At 48.4% G+C, this 27,310-nt stretch overlaps 1 protein-coding gene across 1 annotated transcript in view; it reads left to right on the forward strand.

The window, feature by feature from the left end:
* The first annotated feature begins 1,348 nt into the window (after positions 1-1,348).
* Positions 1,349-27,310, forward strand: part of ADRA1D (adrenoceptor alpha 1D) — a 44,278-nt gene continuing 18,316 nt past the window's right edge. The window contains exon 1 of the mRNA XM_059845433.1: positions 1,349-2,515. Within this exon, the coding sequence (XP_059701416.1) occupies positions 1,549-2,515 (967 nt within the window). The 5' untranslated portion in view covers positions 1,349-1,548. The remainder of the gene's footprint in view (positions 2,516-27,310) is intronic.

The raw sequence follows: 27,310 nt of genomic DNA on the forward strand, positions 1-27,310 counted from the left end.
ATGGGAGGGATGCTGGATGCAGGACCACAAAGGAAACCTGGCAGAGCACCCTTCTGGTGGGGTGCTGGGGCTGGGGGCGAATGGTCAGACCTGCAGGGCATCCTTCTGTGGGGTGCTGGGGCTGGGGAAAACAGGACAGCTGTGCACGGCATCCTCCTGGCGGGATGTTGAGGCTGGCAGGGACGTGCCGGCCATATAGGAGGTCCTTGTGGTGAGACGCTGGGAGAGGGGCACGTCAGACTGGCAGGGCATCCTCTTGCTGGGATGCTGCAGAGTGCTCTCCAGTGGGATGGAGATGTCCCAGCTCTGCTCCCTTGCTGTCCCCTTGCTGTCACCACTCTGTCCCCTTGTTGTCCCTTTGCTGTCCTTTTGCTGTCCCCGCGCTGTCCCCGCAGCCCCGGGACCCTCCGGGCAAACCCTGCGCTCTGCTGCCCTCCGGCGGTGACGGGTGGGACCGCTGCCCCCCGGGACTGCGCCCCGGTACTGAGCGATCCTGCTGGGGGTTAAACCCCAGTGCTGAGTGCTCCTCCTGGGACTGCACCCCAATTCTGAGTGATCTTCCTGGGGGTTAAATCCCAGTTCTGAGTGATCCGCCTGGGACTGCACCCCAATTCTGAGTGATCTTCCTGGGGGTTTAATCCCAGTTCTCAGTGATCCTCCTGGGACTGCACCCCAATTCTGAGTGATCTTCCTGGGGGTTTAATCCCAGTTCTCAGTGATCCTCCTGGGGATGCGCCTCAGCTCTGAATGACTCCTCCTGGGGGCTCCACCCCAATTCTGAGTTCTGCTCCTGGGGCTACACCCCAGTTCTGAGTGCTCCTCCTGAGGCTGCACCCCAGTGCTGCGAGACCCTTCCGGGAGCTGCCTTCTCCCAGAGAGTGCCTGAATCCCCTCCATCATCATCTCGCCTGGACCCCCCGTCCATCATCTCGCCTGGACCCCCTCCATCATTATTTCGCCTGGTCCCCCTCCATCATCATCTCGCCTGGACCCCCTCCGTCATCTCTCCTCTCTCCTCCTGCTCTGCTGCCGGTTTCACTCTGCCCCGCGGCTCGCCTCGTCCTGGAAAGCAGCTCTGCCGCCTCCTCCTCCTCCCCCGGCGGCACCTGACGCGCGGGGCTCCCGCCCGCCCCCGGCCCGTCCGGCTCCTCCCGCCGCTCCCGGTCCGAGCTCGGAGCCGCGGAGCCGCCGGGCGCTGCCGGCCGTGCCCAGCGCAGCCCCCGGAGCATGCCAGGGCGGCGGGGGGGCTCTGACCGCGCTGCCCCCCCGGGGCTGAGCGGCGGGGACAGCGGGGACGGGGGGCAGCGCGGGCGGACGGCTTGAAGCGGGCGGGGGGCGACGGGCAGCGCGTCCTGCCCTCCCTCGCTCTCTCGCTCTCTCTCGCTCCATCCCTCCGTCCTTGTCTCCCCCTCCATCCTCCACCCCGGCCGGGGGAGCGAGGTGCGGAGCGCGTCTTGGCGGGGGCTGCCAGTCGGGGATCATGCTGGGGGAGCTGCGCCTCGGCACCGCTTTCTCCTCGCCCTCAATGGAGCCCGGACTTTCTCTACAATGACTTTCCCCGAGCTGAGCAATGGCAGCTTGAGTGGGAACCGGACGGGACAAGGCAGCCAGAGCGCTGCCAACCGGTCCTGGGGGCTGCAAGGGGAGGAGACCCCCGAGGGCAACGGCACCACGCTGACTTTCGCCTTGGATGTGCAGGCGGTGGGCGTCGGGGTGTTCCTGGCCGTCTTCATCCTCTCGGCCATCGTGGGGAACATCCTGGTCATCCTCTCGGTGGCTTGCAACCGGCACCTGCAGACTGTCACCAACTACTTCATCGTCAACCTGGCCATCGCCGACCTGCTGCTCAGCACCACCGTGCTGCCCTTCTCGGCCACCCTGGAGGTGTTGGGCTTCTGGGTGTTCGGGCGCATCTTCTGCAACATCTGGGCAGCGGTGGACGTGCTCTGCTGCTCTGCCTCCATCATGAGCCTGTGCATCATCTCCGTGGACAGGTACATCGGCGTCAAGTACTCCCTCAAGTACCCCACCATCATGACCGAGAGGAAGGCGGGGGTCATCCTCGTGGTGGTCTGGCTCTCCTCCATGGTCATCTCCATCGGGCCGCTGCTGGGCTGGAAGGAGCCGCCGCCGCCGGACGAGAGCATCTGCAGCATCACGGAGGAGCCGGGCTATGCCCTCTTCTCCTCCCTCTTCTCCTTCTACCTGCCCCTCATGGTCATCCTGGTGATGTACTTCAGGATTTACGTGGTGGCCAGGCGGACCACCCGGAGCCTGGAGGCAGGGGTCAAGAAGGAGAGGAACAAGTCCATGGAGGTGGTGCTGCGCATCCACTGCCGCAGCGTGCTGGAGGAGCCTCTCTCCAGCACCCGGAGCAAGGGGCACAACTTCAGGAGCTCCCTCTCCGTCAGGCTCCTCAAGTTCTCCCGGGAGAAAAAAGCAGCCAAGACTCTTGCCATCGTCGTGGGTGTTTTCATCCTCTGCTGGTTCCCCTTCTTCTTCATCCTGCCCTTTGGTAAGTGACCCCATCCCAGCTCAGCTGCCTGGGGCTGAGCCCCTGGGGACCTGCTCCTTGGGACAAACTTTTCAGGACACAACTCATGCATAGAAATAAGGGATAGGTGACTGATAAGGGATAGGTGAGTGAATAAACCAGTGGTGAATTAATTCAATTAATTAACACTTATTCAATATTTATTAAGCAAAGTCATATAATCAATCAGAGTAGGTAGCAAATGAATAAAATAGCAGCTATAAATAATAATTGTTTTAATTAATTCATTCTGCATTCAGCATTTTAACTAACAAACTTTAGGCTAAGGAGGAAGCAGCTCTGTTTCAAACAGGCTGTTTCTATGGCACAGTGGTCTCCAACAACAGCTTTGCTATCTTCTCATTCTCCCATTTTGGGAACTGCACCTGGATATGCCCCTGTGGGTCCAGGGCTCCCACCTCTGTTAGAGATGAGTGAGGTTTTTTCCCTCCAAGGAGTGTGTCAGAGCCTGAAGCACAAATCCTGACTTCCCGGGGTGGTGCTGTTGTGCAGGGACCTGGAGCAGGACCGGGTATGATCCATGAGGGTGGTGGGTGAGGATCCCTTGTGGTTTTCCAGGACTGATCCACCACCCCCAGGAGCTGTGGCCCTGCTGTAGTGCCCGTGTGCTCATTTAGGGCCGTCTCTCGTGTTGTGCTCTAAAGTTTTGGCAAGCTGGTTGTGAAAAGGATGCTCCCCCCTGCGTGCAGGGCAGGCTGAGCAGGCACAGAGCCCACCAGGGATGTGTGTGAATGTCCCCTTCCAGCACCAGGGACCCAGGATGTGCAGGGAAGCCAGTTCTCCTCACCCTGACAGCAGGCACCCAGCTTAGGGGACCCGATTAACCCTCTGGAATGCTGCAGCTAAACCTGGAGCTGGGAAAAACGAGATTAAAATAATTCCTGAGTATCAGCAGCAGCCTTTGCACAGAGCTCAGCAAAGCAGGGAGGTCTGTCATTCCATCTGCCTGCTGGGACCCACGTGTCCCACAGCCCATGGGGGACTTGAGTCCCACCAACCCTGCAGCCAGAGGAGCATTCATCCCAGCTGGGGCTGCACTTTTTCTCAGGGTTTTTCAAATCCTCTGGCTCGGGGCTGCCTCTCAAGTCAGTGGGAACAGCATCGTGGCTGCGGGACAGATTTTGACCTGCTGAGGTTTTGAGCTCCCTCCAGCTCTGGGGCTGTTTCCCTGGGCTGTGTCCCCAGGCACAGCTGGAGCCTAGGGCTGTGGGACACTCTCCAGTGGGATAATCCCCTGGGATTGATGGTGCCTGGAGAGCTGAGGTGTCCCTGGAGTGGTGAATCAGGGCTGTGTGTGTCTGCTGTCACCGTGCTGCTGTCTGGTGCCTCTCTAGTGTCTCCTGTGGGTGAGGGTGGTGTTTGGGGGGGTTTGGCTCAGCTCTCCACAAGGTCAAATCATTGCTGTGAGGAATTTTCACCCTGTGGGAGCATTGCAGTTGATGGTATAACTCAGGCAGGGAGCAGTAAGGCTGCACTGAACTCCTCTCCCTGCAAGACCTGGGATGAATTATCCCATTTGGCCATGCCTCAGTTTCCCTTTCAGTGATCATGTGTACTGGGGGGAATGGAGGGGAGGTGTGTAACCTGCAAATAAACAGCTTGGGAACTGTGGGGCTCAGGGAGATGCCAGTCCTTGAAGGCTGAGCCCACTGAGCAGCCCCATTCTGATATTCCCTTCCTTGGCCAACCAGGGCAGGAACCAGCTCCAAACCTCATCTGCACCTTTACACCTTAAAATCATGAAATCACTCAATGATTTGGGATGGAAGGGACTCTAAAGATTGTTTAGATCCAACCACCTGACAGCCTTCCAGCTAATGAAACTAGAAATCAGGATCCTGTTCCTCTGAGTTACGCCCAGTACTTTGAAACAGAGAAGGAACCTCAGGCAAATACTTTTCAGTAGTAATTAATTAATTAATTAAAAATTAATTTTAAAAATTAATTTTATTTTGTTTTACCATATCTGTTCTGCCTTGAGACCCTTGTGCCAGCTTCCCTGCTGATGTAAATCAGACAAGTCAAAGGAGGCACACTGATTTCCACCAGCCAAAAATCCAAACTTCATTCTTTGGGTGCCTCCCACGAACCCATTTGCTTCCTCCGAGCACACAACTGGCCAAGTCCTTTATAAACACAGCTTTTGATCTTTACTTCCTGCCATATTATATGTATAATATAAACACGGCAAAAGTTCATTTATTTTATGACTACAAAATATGCTGCCTCCAATTTCCCCTCCCTCCCCTTTATTAATGGCAATTTCCTATTCAAATCTGAGAATCCTTCAGTGCTGTCAAGAAGGGAACAGAAACTTCTATCTTGGATTTTGCAGCTCAGGAGACAGGTCTGAAACTTGCAGAAATCAGGAAATTTCACTACAAATCCACAAGCTGAAACATGCTGCAGCCAACTCTGCTAAAAAAGAAGGTTGTAAGTGGTAAAATAGAATGGGTTTTATTTATTTCATAAGACAAAATTAGGTGAAAGAATTCAGGACCAACAGAAAATTATATTGATACACACTTTAAATGAAAGTAAAACTCCCATGAAAAACAAAATAACTTTCAATTGAAGAGCAATGTATTGTTTCAACTTCAGAGTAAATGGGAATTTATTAAAAGTCAGAGACATTTCAAATTGAGCCTTCAAATCGCATCCAAGTGAAATGAACACATGATCTATTTTCTTCTGAAACTATCCAAATGTTTTGACTTCTTTTTTTCTCTCTGTGACATGAATTTGCAGGAAGTCATCATTGAGTCACACTGTTCACTGATGTCTGATTAAAATTTGTAGTAAAATTAAATTTTTCAAGTGACAAAAGACTCTCAGCTCCACTTTAAAGTCCTTCAGCACTCGGAAACTTCGGTCCTCAGTGTCTCTGAGCCTGCACACATCCTTGCCACTCTGCAGAGCAGCTCCCACGTTTGTTACACAGGAGCAATATTTGTCACATGGGTGTTGAAAAGCTGAAATAACCAAATTTTCAAATAATGTGTGTGCCAAATGTTGTCAGCCATTCCTCCATGCTCACATAATCTACAATGATTTCTCTTTAAATCAGCCCAAACTCCCGATACCCCACACTCTGTTTCTCAGCTGAGTAATTTAAGTCCCTCTTGGATGTGTGATCACAGGCCCTGAGCACGGGGTGCTATCACCGGCAGTTTAAACACAATTAGCAGCTTCTGTGGCTAATGAGGATCTTTAGCAGCGGGTTGTTCAAGCCAAGGTGAAATCCTAGTTTGTAGTTTGTGTTTGGGTCCTGTCTTTGCCGAGTGTGGAGAGCAGTGGAGCTCTCCTGGGGTGCTGGGAGCTGCTTCTGGGGTTTGTGGCAGGGTTCCTGCTCCCTGAGCAAACACCTGCCGAGAGAATTTTGCTGGAGACTTCTCAGAGATGTAGGGCCAGGAGTTTAAGGCTGGTTTGTAGAATAGAGTTCATCTCCCTTTGGTTGTGGAGATGCTCCAAGGGCTGGGGCTCTGCTCTGGAGCCAGGATGGGAGAGCTGGGGGTGCTCACCTGGAGAGGAGAAGGCTCCAGGGAGATCTCAGTGCCTAAAGGAGGCTCATAAAAGGAGGCAGAACGACTTCTTATATGGGCAGAGAGTGATAGGACAAGGGGCAGTGGTTTTAAACTGACAGAGGGCAGGGTTAGATGGGAGATTGGGAAGAATTTCCTCCCTGTGAGGATGGTGAGGCCCTGGCACAGGGTGCCCAGAGAAGCTGTGGCTGCCCCTGGATCCCTGGAAGTGCCCAAGGCCAGGCTTGAGCAACCTGGGATAGTGGGATTTGTCCCTGCCCGTGGCAGGGGTGGTGTTGCTTCCAACCCAAACCATTCTGTGGTGATTCTATGACTACAAAAACATCCAGGCACAACTAATGAGCTGATGGTGTCTGCACTGCAGGTTTTTGCAGAAAAGTGGGATATATCCTAGTCTGGATTTTTTACTCAATGATCTCTGAAGGATTTTTCAACTTTAACAATTCCGTGGCTCTATAGAGGCTTCACTGGCTCTTCTGCTGATGGAAAATCCTGTTAAATTTAGGTGCTGAGTTTGTCCTTGTAGTAGGACACCCATACCAGGTGGTCAGGGAACCAGAACTTCCTACAGGTAGATAGTCACCTGCTTTCTGATCCAGGAGGATGGAAGTAAGAGTAGGAGGAGGGATGGAGGCCTGATTCCCATCACTCTTTAGCTGGGGAGCACCTGAAGTCAATACGAGCTCTCAGACAGGACCATCCCAGGAGTGGAGGCCAAGACCTTCTCCATCAGCTCCTCAGAAGGATCTAGGAGGAAACAGCCATCCCTTGGGATCAAGGATGGCCTTGCTGGTACCCAGGATGGTGATTTATGTACCTCAGTGCCTGAGGTTTTTAAGCATGGTCTAGTTTGGTCTCCCATAGTGGGCTCCCATGTTTGTTATTCTTTAGATTTGGCCAGAAATCAAGGCTGGTGTGAAAAAGAAAGACAGGTAGTGAGAAATGAGGAAATACCATAGTGCCACACAAGGATGAAGGCCACAACCCGAGGCTTCCTTTATCATGAGCATCCACAAGCAGCAGATCACCCAAAGAATGCCTGGAGAGATCCCTGAGCATGGATGAAACCCTGCAGACTGACAGTCTGATCTTTGCCTTGGGTGGGTGGCTTGCTGGGTTTGCAGTGGAAGCTGCTGCTCCTTTCCAGGTATGATGCAGAAGAGCAGTGAACTGGCTTTTCCACCTGCACCCTGAAGGAAAGGCAGCTGCTGCACCAGCCAGGCTCTGAAAGGTCTCCTTCAAGCCAAAATATAAATATATTTTGAGTTGCTGTTTGACAGAGGGCAGGAGACCTTTCACAAAACATTTTGCAGAGCTGCAGCAGTGCTCAACTTCAGGAAGTGCCACTTGTGAAATAAATGATGGGGAAACACTGTGAAAGCACGTTTCATGTGAGATCATGTTCTGGTAGGAATTGAGCGTCTAATTCTACTCTGATAAAAGAGCATTTAGCGTGGTTTTCTAATAGAAAGAGGGTTTATGTTATCACTCTGTGCCTGTGATGAACTCACCACATGATGAACTCTTTTGTGATAGAATCAAAGAATGGTTTGGGTTGGGAGGGACCCGAAAGTTCATCTCATTCCACCCCTGCCATGGGCAGGGACACCTTCCACCAAAGCAGGTGGCTCCAAGTCCCATCCCCTCTCCTGACCTGGTCACACTGCTCTGGATGGAGCCCATCATCAACCCCAGTTGCATTTCAAAAAGTGCTAAAAGTGCTCCAATATCCCAAATTCCTATAAAAATGGACAGATGGGTGAAGGACAGAAAACTCCTGTACTCTCCCTCACAGAAGGAAGGTTCAGAGCGAGCTCAGCACCTGGTTAGACACCAGAAAATACTAAAAATCTGCCACAAGACACAATCCCAGGAAAAACCCAAACTTCTGTAGTGCTGTTGTGCAGAGGAGGACCTGATTAAAAAAAAAGGTGATTTGAAAGCAGAAGGATAAAAATACATTTAATTACTTTGATTGTCAGGGCAGTTCCTTTATCTCCTGAAATTTACTGAGTTATGGTGGAAGTGGCATAACTGATGTAGAGGAAGGAATGCAAATTGCTTTGGAATAATTATCTATGGCCCAGAGCATCAGATCAAAGTGGAACAAGAGCAATTGGGATGAACCATGCCATCTGCCACATGTCCCCCGTTGGTCCTGGTTCACAGGAACCACACATTGATTAAAAACACCAGCAAAGACACTGCTGGTGTCAAAAGCTGCTGGCACCGAGCTCTGGCTGGATTTATTGAACACCTTCCAGGAAAGAGGCACCACAGGATGTTCCCATCAAATGGGCTCATGCCAAATTATCATAAATCCTTTAATTATAGGGGATGGATGGATGGATGGATGGATGGATGGATGGATGGATGGATGGATGGATGGATGGATGGATAGATGATGGATGAATGGGTGGATGGATGGATGGATGGATGGATGGATGGATGATGGATGGATAGATGATGGATGAATGGGTGGATGGATGGATGGATGGATGGATGGATGGATGGATGGATGATGGATGGATGGATGGGTGGATGGATGGATGGATGGATGATGGATGGATGGGTGGATGGATGGATGGATGGATGGATGATGGATGGGTGGATGGATGGATGGATGGATGGATGATGGATGGATGGACGGATGGATGGATGGATGGATGAATGGATGGATGGATGGATGGATGGATGGATGGATGGATGGATGGATGGATCTTCCAGCCCATCTCCCTTTCTCAAGAAGAGAACACTTGGCCCCAAACCATTCCTGAACTATTTCATGACTATTCTTAAAGCATTCAGGTGAGGGGAAATCCATTGTTTTCCCTGACAAATTTTGCTTTTGCTTCAGCAGCCCTCAGATGTGATTTCTGCTTCTCTTTTTCCCACGCAAGAGCATCAGGGCTGTGTAGCAGCCTGCCAGAGTGTCATTCCTGGGGCATGACAGCAGGGATGTCTGCAGTGGGAAAGGCTCAGGGACCTGTGGAGATGTGCAGCCACATTTCCCTCTGGGGGAACAGTGGATTCACCTGCAGGAATTGTGTCTGTCTGGAGAAAATCTGTGGAAAAACAACCTGGGAGCTGGGTTTCCCTCCAGGGAAAACACATTTTCATCCTGCAGGAGGGGCACAGGAGACAATTCCAAGTAGGCACATGGATAACAAGCCTATGAGTAAATCATGCAGACAAAGCATTAGGCAGTGTTGAGTCCCTCCACGTGCCCGAGTGCAGAAGACACCAGGGTGCAGAAAAACAGGGAAACACTCCATGCCTGTTTGGAAATAATCAGCCAAAAACTATTCCTTGGAGCCCAATGTTTCCTACCTGTGTGGGAAGCCAGGGGTGGACAGAGGGGCTCAGTGCAGATTTTGCTGTTATAACAGATGCCTTATTCTGCACCTCAGCTGATGATTTGGACACCCAGATTTGAACATCTGCTCTGCTTCTGCCTGGCCAAAGCAATGCAGTGATTGGAAGCAGGACTCAGACCTTCCACGACTTGTGTAAGGGATTATTCTACTTCCAGTCTACCCCCTCCACCACCAAATAAAACTATTTAAAGCCAAATATCCATTTTTATATAGCAGAGTCCTGACGCATCTCGAGGCAGTTGCTATAAGGAGTGTACCACAAACAAGGAAAAAATAGACCCTGAAAAAATTGAAACTGCTGGGATTCAGTGAGCAAAATGTTACAAAATCTCTCAACAGGAGTTTTGGAACCAATACCAGAATAAACCACATAACAGTAAATTCATCTATATTAAGCTGGGTTTGATGGCTTTATTATATTTGGCAAAACCAGTGTATTTCCTTGGGAAAGCAACCTGAATTATCTCCTGATGGATCAACAGGAGTTTTACCTGCTGGGATTACTGTGCTGTATTTTAGGTAGGACTTTTAATATTATGGGACCCTTCTGGGATAAAGTCCCAGTTTCTGGTGTCAAACATTATCTATCAGGTGAACTTTTCCATTCTTTGTAACAAGCTGAGTTTGTTCTGCCAGCTGTGAGACAACATGAGATGGACACACCTGTGAAAGGTGATGGGCAAAACACATGGTTTGGTTCTCGGAGTCTCTATCCTTGCAGGTACAGAGCAGGAGATTTATTTCCATCATTCCTTACAGGATAACTTGGTATATTGATTCTATGATTGCAGTGAATCAGATTTGTTCACTGATTAGGATTTTTTCACTGATGTTTAGGAAGAATTCCTTCATGGAAAGGGTTGTCAAACACCAGCAAATGCTGCCTGGGCAGTGGTGGACTCCCCAGCCCTGGAGGGATTTAAAATCCATGTGGATGTGGCACTTGGAATGGTTGGATTTTGTGATCTTGGAGGGCTTTTCCAACCTGAATGGCTCTGTGATTCACTGATTCTACTTCTGCCTGCCCTGTGTTCGCTGGTTTGGTTCTCTGTGAAGCTGTCACATGGAAACAGAAGGCTGCACTTCTCCCTGCACCATAATTTATGGGTGGGATCAGCCCAGGGTTGGAGTGGCTGGAACAGGAGATGGTTTTTAGTTGCTCCTAATGAATAGCCTTTCTCCAGGAGGGCTCGCGGCTGATGCCTTTGGAGCCAAGCCCAAGAACCACCAGATCTGGTGGCAGGAAACCAACTGCCAGCTTGATCAAGAGAGGGCATTTCCTCCTCCTGGGCAGCTTTCAACCCGAGGCAATTCACAGCTCAGTCATTAGGGCCCCTGAAATGCATCTTTTATTTTTAACCCCTCCAGTAGCTGGGGGAAAAAAGAAAGAGAGAAAGAGAGAACACAGAAAGAAAGAGAGAAAGGAAGGGAGAAAGAGAGAGAGAGAGAAATAGAGAGAGAGAGAGAGAAAGAGAGAAAGAGAGGAAGGAAGGAAGGAAGGAAGGAAGGAAGGAAGGAAGGAAGGAAGGAAGGAAGGAAGGAAGGAAGGAAGGAAGGAAGGAAGGAAGGAAGGAAGGAAGGAAGGAAGGAAGGAAGGAAGGAAGGAAGGAAGGAAGGAAGAGAGAGAGAAAGAAAGAGAGAAAGAAAAGAAAGAGAGAAAGAGAGAGAGAGAAAGAAAGAAAGGAAAGAAAGAGAGAAAGAAAAGAAAGAGAGAAAGAGAGAAAGAAAGAGAGAGAGAGAGAAAGAAAGAAAGAAAGAAAGAAAGAAAGAAAGAAAGAAAGAAAGAAAGAAAGAGAAAGAAAGAAAGAAAGAAAGAAAGAAAGAAGAAAGAAAGAAAGAAAGAAAGAAAGAAAGAAAGAAAGAAAGAAAGAAAGAAAGAAAGAAAGAAAGAAAGAAAGAAAGAAAGAAAGAAAGAAAGAAAGAAAAAGAAAGAGGAGGAAAGGAAAAGAAAAGGAAAAGGAAAAGGAAAAGGAAAAGGAAAAGGAAAAGGAAAAGGAAAAAAATTAAAGAGAAACATTTACAAGGGATTCCTGCTGGGAGAAATCCCCACACTGGACAAGTCCAAGCCGCCTTTCCTGTTGTTCAAGTGAGCACATTGATGGCATTCAGTTAAGGAAGATCAACAGGACTGGCCCCAGACAGCTCTTTCCAACACAAATCTGCCAAGAAGCGTGCTTGGAGCTAGGAACATGGGATTGTTGGTGCCACATGGTTTCAGGACCTGGAATCAAACTTGCTCCTCTTGTGTCCACCAGTTTGTTTATCTGTCATGGTTTATGGGACCTGTTATTCCCCCAATGAGTCAGAGGCTGGAGCAAATCACAGGGGCTTCCCTGTCTGATAAACTGAATTAAAGAACTCCTGGCTGTATTACTCCGCAAAGCTATTGCAGTGCAGGACTGCAAGTGCTGAGAAACCCAAAAAAAAGCTGCAAACCTTCCAAAAAAATGTCCATGATGGGGAAAAAAACCAGCCATAAGGCAGGCCTGCAAGAGATCTCCAGTTAAATGATCAATTATGCAAACACTGAGCAGGGAACAGCCCCCACTGCACAAGAATCTGGCCCCAGACTCTGTTGGAAGGGCTGTGCCAGAGCTCAGTCCAGGAGACAGGGGCAAACTTTGGTGAAAGCATTGAGGTGGGGAAAAGATAAAAAAGAAACTTGTTTGGAATTGGGGACAATCATATCCTAAGCCTAAAATTGATGGCTTGTAGCATAGAGATGGTGAGGAATGGGGATATCTTTGTGGCAGTGAGGCAAGAGGGGCAGAAGGGCCAGGAAAGGGACAGGAGTCTCCCCTGCAGCAGGAGGATGATGTGGAGCCAGGCACTGCTGAGGGGAGGATGTCACCAGCACAGTGGGCTTGTGTCACATCTCATCCCTGGCTGTTTTCCAGCTCAAGTTTCCTCAGAGCAGCTCCACAAACCACTGAGAAACAGCTCATGAGTAATGGCAGGGATCATGGAGGGCACTGACCCCAAAGTTCAGGGACTCAGTTTTGAGCAGAAGAAGCTGGAAATGGAGATATTTCCTGCCCTCTCCCCTGAGTGCCCAGCAAGAGACCTGACACCTGTGTTCTCCCCCAGCTGTGTTCTCAGAAAGGCAATTTGGAAGGGCATGGGGCACACAGGAAACACAGCAGTGGTGGCCCCATCAGCTGCCCCTGGTCCTGGTTGGAGAGCAGAGGACTTGGGTCCAGAGCAGCTTCCAGCTTCTGGTTCTCAGCCTTTGAAGCCAAGATCTCTCAGAGACACTTTCCAAACTGCACCAGAAAAGGTTTTCAGTCATGGGCTCTTTCTGTTCCCAGGGTTCTTTCCATAGGAATTATCTGGAAAGCTGTGAGGATGCAGAGTGAAGTCCAGCTGGCAGCCTGCCACGGACTTGTGGGCATTTGGGGAAACAAAGCAGAGTGACTTTACATCTCAGGCTTTGTTTCCTGTGTATTCCTCACTCAGAGATTATCATAGAGTCACAGAATGGTTTGGGTTGGATCCCAAATATCATCCAATTCCACCTCTTGCCATGGGCAGGAACACCTTCCACTGGCCCAGGTGGCTCCAAGCCCTGTCCAACCTGGCCTTGGACACTTCCAGGGATCCAGGGGCAGCCACAGCTTCTCTGGGCACCCTGTGCCAGGGCCTCACCCCCTTGTCAGTAATGAGAAAGAGAAAGAAGGATCAAAGTGCAGGATTTTCCAAATATTGCATCTCTCCCTCTCTTCTGCCTTGCAAAAAAATGGATTATTTGGGATTAAATCATGCTGTGCCTCACTTGCAGTGACAGCACACAGGTGCAGCACTCCTGGGCTCTTTGCAGACTGATGCATCTGAGATCCCTCATGATGCACCAGCCCATCAGTCAGGAGCTTCAGCCTCTTCTGTGTCAGGGGCTGTTCAAACAGTAATGTTATTTCTAGACTGGAGCAGTGCACACTGGTGGATCCAGATGGATGTGGGAGGCAGGAGAGCACCCTGGAGTATCTGCATGCAGGCAGATTGCAGTTTTGCCAGCATTTCGGCAAAGGAGTGGTGCAGATACTGGCAGAGAACTTCTGCTCTCCTGGAAAAGCCACCCAAGAGAAGGGAACAATTCCCATTGCATCTGAGCACCTCCCTTGCCACCACCTCCCTGAGTCCCCTTCCCTGAGCACCTCCTTAATCAGTGCTCCCTCCTCATCTATGGTAGACAAGGAATGGAATCATTCCTGGTGTGCAGGCAGACACAGAAATTGGGACAGGACTCACAAGTGAAGATTTCTGTGGAGAGTTGATGTGCCAGCTCCCATTACTGTCTGTGCCTACAGAGCCTTGATTGCTCACCCAGCTTGTGTTGCAGTTTTCTTCCCTGAAATATGCCCAGTGCCATCCCTGAGGTTCATGAGGAAACCACGTGAGGTTTTGGCTGCAAAGCAGGATGGAGAGAAACTCCATGCTCTTCTAGAAGGACATCCAGGGTCCAGGAGGGACGTTCAAGGTCCAGGAGGGACATCCAGGGCATTTATCTCCAGTGGCACAAGACACATGGACAACCTCAGTGTCTGCTTTCAGATGACTGCATTGCACCCTGGATTGCTTTCCCAAAAAATCAAAAAGAAAACCAGACACCCTCATGGGAAATACATCCAGTAACCTCCCCACACTGAAATTTCATCCTCTATCCCAAAACCTGGAGTTTGGGATCAGCCCTGCACCTTGGTACCTTGGCATGTCAGTGCCTTTCCCTCAGATGCACCTTTCCACAGGTGGATTCTGGAGCTGTGCCGTGAAAATTAAAATAAAGGGGTCACTGCTGTCTGCTCAGATGGCCTGAGAGGAGCCAGCCTGGCTTCCTCCACATTGCTGCCAAGCACTGAAGGACACATCTTTGCTTCAGTGCAGCAACAGTAGGAAATATGTACAAAAGCCTCTGAAGGAAGGGCTTAATTATTGCTGATGGGCAGAGAGAGAAAAGAAAAGTAATTTATGTGATTTTACTGGTCTGACCTGACTGTTTATTCTGTAGTCTTTGTGGAAAACACCAACCACTCATTTTTAAAAGTTTGAAAGTTTAATAGTAATAAAATTGTTATTAAAATAGTAATATAATTAGAGTAATGACAATTAGGATTAGGACAACACAAGACAATAAAAACAAAGAGTTACAGATGGTCCAGGTACCTCTTTCTGGGCAAAATAAGCCCGAAAAAGGACACACATTAACAGAGGATTAACCCTTAAAAGCAACAGCCTGTTGCATATTCACACACCTCATACATGATGCATAAATTCCATTCAAACAAAGGATTCTGTCTGGGCGGTGTCAGCTTCTTCCTCTGCATCCTGACGGCTCTTCAGGGCTGAGCAAGCAGGAAGAAGTTCATTTCTTCTGATAATGGAGCAATAAATTCTTTTTCTCTGAAAGATTCAGGTGTCCTGTGGCTGCTATCTCGGTGCAAGTACCTCATTCCTCTCTTTAAAAAGTATCTTACATAACACAGTTTCTATTATAAGATTATGTTTTAACCTAAAACTATATTTAACACACTACTTAAGCAAATTAATACAGCATAACTTTCTAACATAACACATATAATATTCATTTTAATATTTGTGAAAAGCCAATCATAAAATAGGCATTTTTCACAATCTCCATCACTTGACCTGTGCTCCAGGAAAGCAGGATCTCACTGACTTTGTCAGCAGATGGAAAACATGGATTTCTCTGCCAGTTTGGCCTTTCCATTTAGGACAGGTAGTGACAGTAAGGTCTTGGACAGGGTGGTGGTGCACACAAAGTTCATCCTATCCCAGCTGTAGGTCTTTGCCCACCTGCTAATGCTGAGATGTGAGAACCACAAACACACAAAGCCAGGTTGGATGGGGCTCAGAGAAACCTGGGAGGTGTCCCTGTCCATGGCAGGGGTTGAAGCTGGATGATATTGAGGTCCCTCCAACCCAAGCCACTCTGCAATTCCATGATTTTCTGACACATGTGATGCTCAGACTCTTCCTGGGATTCATTAACGACCCCAAAGGCTGCTGCTCTCCTGCAGGAAGGATCCATGAACTTCCCCCAGAGGTCAGGGGAATGAGGACGTGGGTGGTTTCGTTTTCCTGCTGCAAGGACAGGGCAAGGGAAAGTATTTACACTCAAAACAGAACTTTCCCAGTGTCTGTGGCTGCTCCAAAGGCAGGGAGGGATGGGGGCTGAGTGGAGAGTGTTTACATTAAATGGGGCCATCAGCCTGTCAGGACGAATTCCACATATTCAGCTGGAAAAGGTCTGTTCCTTCCCTGTGTACTCTCTCTGCACACCCCTCAGCAAGCACTCAGAGAAACCACAGGTGATTAAATTAACAGCCTAATGTATGGAACAAAAGTAATTTGCTCCAAAACCGAGCGTTTACTGCTCAAAGCCGAGCTGGGTGACTCACAGCAAAATCCAGATCAGCCATTGGAGAGCAGCACTGCAGAAATATGATCACGTCTGCCATCCCACCAGGTGCATTGGGACACCCTCAGGTGCCTTCTTCCTTTGTAACTCTTCACCTTCTTCTCCTTTTCCTGATTCTCCTCCTGTCTGTGGCTCTAATACCATGGGCAGTTGTGACATTGGGAGAAAGGATTGTCTGTGTCTGCAAATCCCCGTGGATCAGCTGTGATCCCATTCAAAACCATGTGGGCATCATGTGTGTGCCAGTCCCTGAACCTCTGCTGCTGTGCCTTGGGAGAGGCCATTCTGGATCTTACTGCATCCAATTCCTGGAAATTTTATTCTTTGCAGCAGGAACAGATCCGTGTCTCCTTGCAAATTCATTTGTTCTGTGTCCGTGTCATCTTCTTTAAGTAATTAGATTCCTTTCTTGGATTTTACCCTTCTGGCAAACAACTTCTTAGAGGTTTTCTCCCCCTGTAAGCCCTTTTGGTTGAATCCATCCCACATGATGATTATCTCCATATTCCCCCACTGATCCCTCTGGATTTACTCCCTTTTAGGTCACTGGGTGCTTTGGGGGACCAGCCTTGTACTTCACACTCAAACTCTTGAAGATACAGCAGAAAAAGTGGGTGTCTGGGCAAGCAGCCCTGTGTGGTAATAACCCTGATGTCCCTGTTAGCAGTGATCCTGACAGACCACACTTCCCACCTGAGAAGAGATGGAGAAGAGAAGGATCTAGGTTGTGTGGTGGATGTCCCCTGTGGCTGCCTCTGCCCAGGCTTTGCAGTTTGGTGCTCTGCTGGCACTGGGTTTGGACAATTCTGGGTCATGCCACAGAGATCCCCAAGGGAAAGTGTCCAAAAATTAAATGGTTGCTCCCTGCCATGCCCAAGCTCATGCTCAGGGTTAATTTCGTAAGCCTGAGCATAAGTTAATTTCATCTTTTTCACTGCTGTTTTGCTCCATAAGGGATTTTCCTTAGGATCCTTCTTCCAAACTCAGCTGGAAACACCTCCCCAGGTCACTGGAGGAGTCACACCTTGAAGCCCTGAGGTCCCCATCTGGCAGTGCTGAAATGGGGATGAAGAAATGCTGCTGCCCTGCCAGATGTGAGGATGTGAGTCATCCTCCCTCTCCAGGACTGCCTGATGGTCACCATGGGGACTGGCTCAAGCACCTCAGCAAAATGGTCTGGGAAAGTCCATTTTTCTGTCTCCCCATTTATTTCTTGACACTTCACCTTCCTCTCACTCTTCTCCAGCCCAGGAGTGACTGCATTTCAGGTTCATAGGGGACTAAGGAACCTTTATTTTATTCCAAACTGCCTCGTCAAGGAGGCAGCTCTACCACACACCTTTGGAAAAGGTGTCAGAGTCCACGAGAAATCACTTTGCTTGTGAAGAGACAGAGGGACTGAGCCAGCTGTAGCTGAGGAAACCCTCTTCAGGGTCTGGCAGGCACCCAGGCAATGCTGTGGGCCCTTCTAAGGGCTCTGCAAAGCAAGACACTGAATTTAGGTGTGTGCATTGGAGTCACCACTGTTGTCACCCTGGTGCCTGTAGAGATCTTTGTACCCAGAGATTGTTTTCTTCCTTCTCAAGGTTAAATCCTTCCTCCTTGAGTGGCTGTTGGTCTCCACCCCACTCTGAATGTCTTTTTTGTCCCAGTTCTGCTGGTGCTAGGCTGGTCACTCAGAAAAGTTTCAGCACTAGCAGGTTTTTCCTTGTTTCCATCCTCTCCTTGGTTGTCCTTATTGCTTTTCCTCCATTTAATTCCCTGCAGGAAGCAGAAACCCTGTGGCAAGTTTTGACAGGTAAACTGGAGTTTGGGCCCTGCAGGTTTCAGCAGAAACCACCAAGTCTGACATCAGTGCTAAGCCATCCATTCCCCCAAATACTGGCATGGAGTAAAACCAATCCCACTAGACAGATGTTTCCATTAAATTTGGGAATGTCCACGAAACCACTCAAAAAAAGCCTACAAATGAAAAGCAAATTGAGCTGTTTATTGCCATTTACAAACAGGAAAAAAACCCCAACAAAACAACCCAAACAAACAGCAAAACAACAAAGAATGCAAGAATGTGATCATTTGGGAACAATTCGTTATTTGTTATTTGTTATTCCTACTCATAAAATCTATTTGGAGTGCAGTTTTATCCAAGAACATGAGGGTAGGAGCTGGATTTCCTATTGTAAAATGATGATTCCTCACTCCAAAGAGTTCACTGCTTTGTTTTTGCGAGTTTAACTGTGCAAATCATTGACCTCTGGGTACCATTAGTTTGTGGGGCTACCACAGCAGATGCACAGAAGAATATCAAGCATTAAAATGTCTATGTTTTCAATGAAAAGTTGGATAATGAGGATGTGGCAGCACCCAGGGGAGGTACAGAAGGCTCATAATGGTCCTTTATCCACAGATTTAGAATCTAGAGAGGGGAGAGTTGGGCCAAAAGAAAATTAAACTCTCTTTTTCAAAATTACCCATAATTTTCTATTTCCTCTTGAGTGTTGATTAGGTTTGGTTTGGTTTGTAAACTTAGATGTAAGCGAATTTTAGTATAAAGTACTTTGACATGTGTGTTCCTCCCTACCCCAAAAGAGAAGTTTTGCTTAGAAAAGTTTCAATATTGAAACTTTGCCTTTGTTTTCCAAATTCTTTCTTTCTCTCTCATCTGCTTTGGCAAAAATAATTTGATGATTTTTCTCCACGTGAAAATTTGTTTTTGCTTCCTCCAATATGTGAATGAAAGAGGCCACCAGTAAATTTATGGCACTGAGTCAGGATCAGGCACAGGGACAAATCCCTGCCAGTGTTACCTCCAAATCCCTCTCTGCTGCTCTGGGCATGGATGGCATCACCCAAACCTCTTCAATTTGGCCAGGCTGGGACAGCAGTGCCCCAGGAGAGCAGGAACAAGGGCAGGTTCATGACCTGGGAGATTCCCAGGCTGCAGGGCCAGCCCATAACTTGGGCTGTTTCCCCTCCCTCAGTGGGAACATCCAGGGATTTCTGAGTGCCAGGACATCAAAGAGGAGATTATAACCAGCTGTCTCACAGGCCTAATTGATAGCAGGCCTCTTGATTCCACAAGGAGGTCTCTGAGGGAACCAAGGGAGGTCCAAAAGGACAGCAAAGGATCGTGGATGTTCCAGGGTGTGAGGAGGGCAGAGACCACCTCCACCCCAGGGTCTCCTCCAGGGAGAATCTCCCAGCTGGTCCAACCCCTCCTCCTTCCTTGAGGGCAGAGAGTCCTTCAGTGGCCTCTGGATTGATTTGTCACCCAGGGGAATATTTTCTGTCACCCAACTCCTTCATCTTGTTTTTGTGGCCCAGTGCAAGGGCAGGGCAGGATGTCAGAGCAGGCTGGGGGATGAAGGGAGAGCAGCCCCTGGGGTGCTGGGGGAGGAACAGCTGGACACCACCCAGCAATGTGTCCACAGCCTGGGAATCCAATGGCATCCTGGGCATCCTGGGCTGATCCCCAGCGTGGGCAGCAGGGCAGGGGGATTCTGCAGGTGAGACTCCTCCTGCAGAGCTGCTCCAGCCCTGGGGCCAGTACTAGAAAGACCTGGAGCTGCTGGAGAGAGCCAAGAGGAGGCCACAGAGCTGCTCCAGGGCTGGAGCCAGGCTGGGAGAGCTGGGGGTGCTCATCTGGAGAAGAGAAGGATCCTGGGAGAGCCAGAGCCTCTTCCAGTTGACATATGGTCTCCTCCAGCCAGGTCTCACAAGCTCTTGGAGATCTATTTCACACCCAAGATAGCTCAGCTACCTTAGAAGGCAAAAAATCAGCAGGATGGCTTCTGTGGCATTGTTGGAAACAAAAAAGTTTTAATAAAAGGCAAAGTAACAAAACTCTTTACAGAGAAAATTGGAGCCAGGTGCAAGAGGTTCTTGTTCCTGGTAAAACACCTCACAAAAGCCATTAGTTCCTTTGTTCTCTTCTTTTTCTAGTGAATTGCTCAGGTGGGACTTTTTGGCTTCTGTCCCATTGGCTATCCTAAAGTTCGAGGTGAAGTCCCCCAGGTCCTATAAAATGCCTTTTTCACCAAATTGAGGAGAGAAACTTCTGGGCTTTTTTCCTTTTTAAGGAGACCAAGGGTAGTTCTGTCACTCCATGAACAAAGGGCACATTCCTACATCCAGTGTCTATAGGGGGCTTTTAAGAAATATGGAGAGAGGCTCTTTACCAGGGCCTGTAATGACAGGACAAGGGCCAACAGTTCTAAACTAAAAAAGAGTAGGCTGAGATTGGATTTAAGGGCAAAATCTTTTACAGTGAGGGTGGTGAGGTCCTGGCACAGGTGGCCCAGAGAAGCTGTGGCTTCCCCACCCCTGGGAGTGCCCATTTTTCAAGGCATGATTTGACCATCTCCAATAACTGAAAAAACCTTCTTCCAACAGAAGGTGAAATTGTCTGAGCAAAAGTGTTTTGTCCTCTATTCTCATCAGAGACCAAAAGAATAAGAGACTCAATTTGCCATTGCTTGCAGCATTTCTGTTCTTCCAAATCAGTGGCCAACTTGATTCCCATCCATCCTGGGGAGGGAAGTGTTGGCTTTTCCAGCAGCCAGGAGTGCAGGGCTGAAATGTTTGGTGGCATCCGTGCTGCTGCAAAGCACAAACCTGCCTCTATTTGCATTTTCAAACCCTGGAAATGGCTATTCCAGCTCCCAAATTGGTGGTTTAGCTGCCTTCAGGTGATTGATTGCATCTCTTGCTTTAAATTGCTGGGAAGTGATGCGTTAAATATGTGAAGAATGAGCTAGAAAAAAGAAAAGAAGACCATTAAGGAGAGGTTAAAGTGGGAATTAAGCAGAGGTTAAAGTGGGAATGAAGAACAGATCCATCTGTGCAGCCTCTCCCTTTCTCCTTCATTGATGAGCTGCTCCAGAAGGTCCAGAGCTCCCCAGTGTCAACCCAGAGTCAGCAATAAATGCAAACCGGTCACACTGGATCTTCCTGCTGTAATATCTGGGCCATGGCCTCAGCCTCCTGCACTTGCCACTCTCCTGGCTGCAGTGGCCCAAAGTGAGTGAAACATTTATGCAGAATTTATGAGATTCCCAAGTAGCTGCTCTGGATGCTGGCCAGAGAAGGAGGATTCCCTTGGGAAACGCCAGTTGGAAAACCAAGTGGAAACGTCCCAGGTTTAACAGCCTCCACTTCAATCACTCCTTGTAGCTCCAGGGCAGCCCTTCCATGCCAAGTTTCCATGGCTTTCTTACCATGCAGCCATCAGAGTGAAACCTTGGCAGCTCCAGGCTAACCCGGGATTGACTCCTGGATTCAACGCCAGTAACCTGGAAGCCCTGAGCATCCTGGCTCCAGAAAGGGTTTTCTCGTGCTTCAAGGCTTTCCTGCTGCAAGTATGCTAATTTGGAGGGCTTCAGGACAGTCCAGATAGCCAGATTCATGAATTCCAGGGATTGCAGGGCTTCCATTGCCTGAGCTCCTGTGTGGTTCAGTCCAGGGAAAGCCCAGGGAATGTACTTAGCTAAGGAGTTTGCATTTTTACAGAATCCAAAGAATTCCCAGAATGACCAGGTTGGAAGAGACCTCCAAGGTCATCCAGTCCAGCCCAGCCCCAACACCTCAACTCAACCCTGGCACCCAGTGCCACATCCAGGCTTTGTTAAACACACCCAGGGATGGGGACTCCACCACCTCCCTGGGCAGAACATTCCAGAACTTTATCACCCTTTCTGTAAAAAACTGTTTTCTAATATCCAACCTGTATTTCCCTTGGTGCAGCTTGAGACTGTGATTTTCTGATTTTCAGCACTCTGTGTCTATGGAAGCTTGGGAAAGAGGAGGGGGCAGGCTGTCTAGTGGTGGTTGTGCAGATCTATCTAGTGGTGGTTGACTGCTGCCATGGTTTTCTCCATGGATTTACAAGTTTTTCCATGTCAGCTGGTAGTTGTCAGGTTCCCAGGAATCCCTTCTAGACAACAGTGTGCACTGCAGGTTCTATGAATTCTTTTTTATTTTTTTTAATTCATAGTTCCTCAGAAATTTTAATTGATTTTTTTTATTGTTGCTGGGTTGCTTTTTTGAAGGTTTTTTTGGGTTTTTTTTTTGTTTGGTTTTGTTTGTTTGTTTGTTTCTTTGAAAGAAGACAAATATCAAACACTGAAATTCCCCCCAAACCACACATCTGGATTTCCAGGTAGCTCTGTTCCTGAGCATGGGTTGACACATTCTGCAAAAGAACCAAGTCTTAACAGCTCCATCTCGTCACATTAAAATCACAGGGATTTGGGCCACTGGCTTTGTGGAATTGTAGATGCCTGGGGATGGAAACTGTCTTAAAAGATGATCTGGTCCCTCCCTTGACCTCAGGTTAGAGGAAATAGATCTATAAGAGGAGCATGTGGTGGAGCATTTCTGTCACATGGGAATTTCTGGCTGTCCTGATGTTATGAAACTGATTGCAGTGTGCAAATCTGCTTTTGCTGCTTGGTGTAATCCAGGCAGAATCTGCATCACCACAAGTCAGTTATCACTGAGGGAAAAGCTTTTCCATCTTACAGCAGTTCAAATATAGAGTGTGTGACACAAATTCACCCAAAATCCAATTCCTGATTAATACTTCAGCCTCTGCTGCCTCCTCTTTCCCAACAGCCCCATTGCCCCAATCTCAAAAGTGACTTTTTTTTTTATCCCAGACTCCCATACACACAACACACACCTTCCATCTTTCCAACATCCTCACCCTTCCAGCTGTCTGAGAATGCATCTGGGATCCCTGGAGCCTGTTTTAAATGGATGTGCTGTCACCAAGGAAGGACTCTGAGCTGACATTCCCATTTCTTTACCAGGTCAGGAATGACATGTCAGTCTTTCATTTGTCCATGTTTTTCCCTGTGCATGGATGAGGCCACATCTGTTCAGCAGCTTGCAGCTTTGCTTTCCAGAAGAGATTTTATTTGGATCCAGGATGTCTCCAGGCTCAATTTCATGCCTGACAAGGAGCTCCTCCTTTTCCTCTCAGACATGGACTTAACAGTATTAGGCAGGCTATTGATATTTTGTAGGTACTTTTAAGAGATATTAAAGATGTTATCAGACATGAGCAAGCACAGCTCATCTATGAGCCTTTGAGCTGGGAGGACAGCAGAAAAAAAAGAAATCCACCTGGAAAAACTCATCCCCAGAAATTCATCATGGGGCAGCCACATGGCTGTGTGCAGTTTGGAACTAAATAAGCCCCATGTTCATGGAAAATTCACCTGTGGAGTGAAGGGATTTGGGCCTTCCAAGTGTGACAGGAGGATCCAAAAACACTCAGGGGTGCAAGGGAAAGCATCACCTCCAGATATCCAAGTTAAAGGCAGAGGTGCCAAGCCTCAAATACTCTCTGATTTGGGGCCCATATACAGGAACAGGAGCCCAGACAATTTTTCTTCACCCCAACACACACAGAGGCTCATCCAGGTTTTAAGAGCTTGGTTCAGTGGGAAAAGCAATGGGTTTTTTATGCAGCAGAAGAGTTGTGTGGCTGCAAACAGTAATTCCTGCCCTGGTCCTGGCTGCCTGGGTTCATGCACTCTGGAATTCAGACCACAGCATCCCCCTGATGCTGTGTGGCCTGATAAATAATTGGGATTGGCATCCATTGGCTTGTGCAAGTGGAAGAGCTGGGATCAGGGGACTTGTGTGCTCTCCTCTGGAGGCAGATGGCAGAAGGTCACTCTGTGTGCCATCAGGCTTGGCCCAACATCCAGGTACACTGGGAATAAACTGCGTTTATTGAGGGCATCCTCAGCAGTGGTGGCTTGGGGACAGCAGGGACACAAGGCCAGGCCAGGCTTTGCAAAGCCCCTCAGAGCTGCAGCTGGCCCCTCAGCTCAGCAGCCTGTTGTTGATTAGTTCTTATCTATGTCACAGTGTCACAAACCCTGAGTTCTGCAGCACTTCACTCCAACAAACTAAAAATGGAGCCCTCTCTCTCTCTCTCTTTCCACAAGGCCTTTTAAGGACAAATTGTTCAGTTAAGAAATGACACCTGAATTATTTTTACTTTTAACCCAATAACCAACAACCTGTGCCCGCAACGTGAACTTTTTTATCCAATTACACAAAACCACCCAAACCCGTGGAGAAGAAGGTGAAGAGGAAGGACCAGCCTCCACCCTAAAACCTCCATCTTGCCTTATATGTATTACTAGATGCTAAACCCTTAAACTCTGAGTTTTCCACCCTGTGATATTACACATTTCTATTCAAACTCCACACCCACAATCCCAGTTCCATCGTTCCATTTTGGAAGCCTTCTCCATGCCCTCAGGTCACTGCAGTGTTCTCCTGGGGGTCAGAGCCTGGCAGCACAGAAATCTGAAATTCTCAGCACCCAGGGTTCCAGCAATCTGTGTGTTTTCTCAGGGCCTTGTGTACCCCCTTTCCAGCCATCCAGGATGAGTCTGGCACTGCAGCTCCAGCTGGAGAGCTGGCACTGAGCAATGTGTGTGTTTTTTGGCCTGCAGTGCTTGTGAAGATATTCCCTGAAAAAGAGCCATCCCTTTCTCTCCTAGCCTTGTGCTGACCTGCTTCCCAGGGACTGCTTTTCTACCTTCACTCTCAGGCTTGTGGCCCATCTCTTCTATAGCTCATAATTGGCATCCTGGCCAGTTCATCAGAGATACATTTGTATTTTATTATTTTCTGAATATTAATTTTAGTTGGGAATGTGGAGGAGCTCCAGCTCTGCAGTCTGACTGAGGTGAGCAGCCAGGTTTGGAAAGAACCATCCCTCAAGGATTTCTCTTAAACTTTGTAGGTTCAGGGGACATTCACCCCAACTGAGTCACAGGGGGGAACAACTCAAGGAGAGGAATCCTGAGGAGGGAATGGAGAAACAAGGTGATCCCCATCCCACCTGCAGGAGAGGCAGCACTGGGATGGAAAAAGGTTTGCCAACTGCTTGCAGGCAAGGCTGCAAGGGCTTGATTTTCCTCTTTGGGGCATGGCCAGGGATGAGCTCCTGCCCTGTGGCACCTGTCCCTGAGAGTGAGGTGCCACCACAGGGAGGAAAGCACAGGAAAGAGTCAGTGGCAGGTGCTGCTTCCTTGCCCTGACAGGGAACAGAGAATATTTTGATGGGGATCTTCAAAAAGTGTCCCCAGAGAAAGCATTAGGTGTGAGAAGGGGAAGGGAGATGTTTATAATAAACTTTTTGGGTGTTTGAGGGTTTTTACTTCTCTTGACCTTGATTATCCATATTCTACTGGATTGAGAGGGGAAAGCTCACACATCAGAGGAAAGGCATGTTAATAGAAAAGCTCTTTTTTATGATGTTGTCCATTAATACATCGGCTTTTCCAGCTCCTTGGGGGGTGCTTAGAACCACTCCCAGGTGGGCTGTGTGTCCCACAGACACAAGGCTGTATCAGCAGTCAGATACCCAGCACCACAGGGACAGCCCAGGCTGCTCCCCACAGCTGCCCCCAGAGCTGCAGGGCAGTTTCAGCATCTCACAGAATCACCACAGAATGGTTTGGGCTGGAAAGGACCTCAAACATCATCCAGTGCCACCCCCTTCCATGGGCAGGGACACCTTCCACTAGCCCAGGGTGCTCCAAGCCCTGTCCAACCTGGCCTTGGACACTTCCAGGGATCCAGGGGCAGCCACAGCTTCTCTGGGCACCCTGTGCTGGGGCCTCACCACCAACAAAGAGAGGAATTTCTTCCAAACATCCAGTACTCTGAATGTCACAGATTGATTTTCTCAGCAGAACAAAAAAAAAAAATGGAGCTTTAATGTTGCTGGGACCTGAATGACTGCTCACAGCTGGCTCAGGGCCCTGCTCATGGCATTCACAAGGTCCTTGCAGACCTTGACACCTGTGTCAGCAAGTGGCAGCAGCTTTCTTTGTGAGGAAGGGCCCAGGAAGGCCTCTGCAGTGCTTGTTTCTTCCCAGCTTTGTTTGCTCTGGGTAATTATTGGTGCACCCAAGGATATTAAGTCTGGACATGAGAGCGCTGCTCTCAAATATCAACAGTGTAGTTCATGGTAATTAATTAAATGCTGACATGATCCCCCAACAAGCAAAACCTTCATTATGCTCAAATTAAACCCCATGACACAGATGCTTGACTCACTGTCAGTGCCTCCAAGTGCAATGGAATGCATGGAAATGCAGACATCACAGCACACGTGTGGAACACAGGGAAAGATCTTACAGCAGGGAATAAAGGTCCCTGCTACTCCTAATTAAAGCAGTTTCTGGAGCAGACAAGCAGTTTCTTAAACAGTCCTTGCCCTTATCATCTCTGAAGTTCTCTGTGTCAGGATAATTTTTACAACTCTTTTATATTCAAAACCACCACGTTTTGGGATGGAGTTCCAAGGTTTGGAGGGACTGCTCCGACTGTCTGCAGTGATTCACAGACAGAATCACCCTCAGCACTTCATTCAATAATTTTTTCTAGTCCCCCATAACTCAAAGACAAGTTTTCTCCCTGAAGAGACACTCAGCATTAACTCAGGACTGCCAATAATGGAGAATCCCTGCCTCCAATTATGTTTTTCCCAATTGTTTTATATCCTTGCTATTACAAATGGCTGCTTTCTTCCCAGAGTAAATTTATCTAGCTGTAACTTCAAGCCATTAAATTTTTCTACCACTCTTGGCTAGATTAAAGATATGTTTGCTGTCAGGAACAGCTTCTCCTGTATTTCACCATGAAGTGTGAGCAAATCACTTCAGTTTCTCCTGGGTAATGCAAATACATCAAACCCTTTAATCTCATGGTTTAAGTCAAGTTTTCCAGACCTTTGAGTGCCTTGTAGATCTCCTCAGAGCATTTTCTGTCCCCTTGGCTCCTTTTCTGCTCTGTGGGCACAGAAAAGGGATGTGATTTTCCATGTGAGTAACCTCCATTTTTCAGTCTTTCTTGGTCTGGTTCACCTGCTCCCGTTCTTGGCATTTTATGATCTGAGCATGAGTTATTTTTATAAATTCTCTGTGACATGTTGCTCCTAGGTGAATCACACCTGTCTCTTTGCCAACAGCACTGACAGCCATTCTGTGAGGGAGGTGACTGTAAGAGCAAGTCATCCACTTGTTCCTGGAAGGAAAAAACATTCCTCCAATCAATCATTTAACCAAAATTTTCACACGTGCTACTGCTCAGGGTGAGCACAAACACTGACCCAGAACTGACATTATTGCTAATAGATTCAGTACTGGGGTTAATTCTGGGAACTCTCATGTTCAGAAGATATTTTTATGCTTAATGCCCGTGAGTTTTGTCAGAGTTCAGTGTGTAACAACCTCTAAAATCTGTGCCACAACCTTTATTTTAGGGATCATCACATGGCTCAGCTTCACAGAGTAGTACAGAATATTTAATTATGAACAGGTTGATGATACCAAAGAAGCAGGTCAGTGGTGTTGTCTGGGCCAGATGGCTT

The sequence above is a fragment of the Haemorhous mexicanus genome, chromosome 4 (assembly GCF_027477595.1).
Source record: "Haemorhous mexicanus isolate bHaeMex1 chromosome 4, bHaeMex1.pri, whole genome shotgun sequence".
In the NCBI taxonomy this organism is placed as follows: Eukaryota; Metazoa; Chordata; class Aves; order Passeriformes; family Fringillidae; genus Haemorhous; species Haemorhous mexicanus.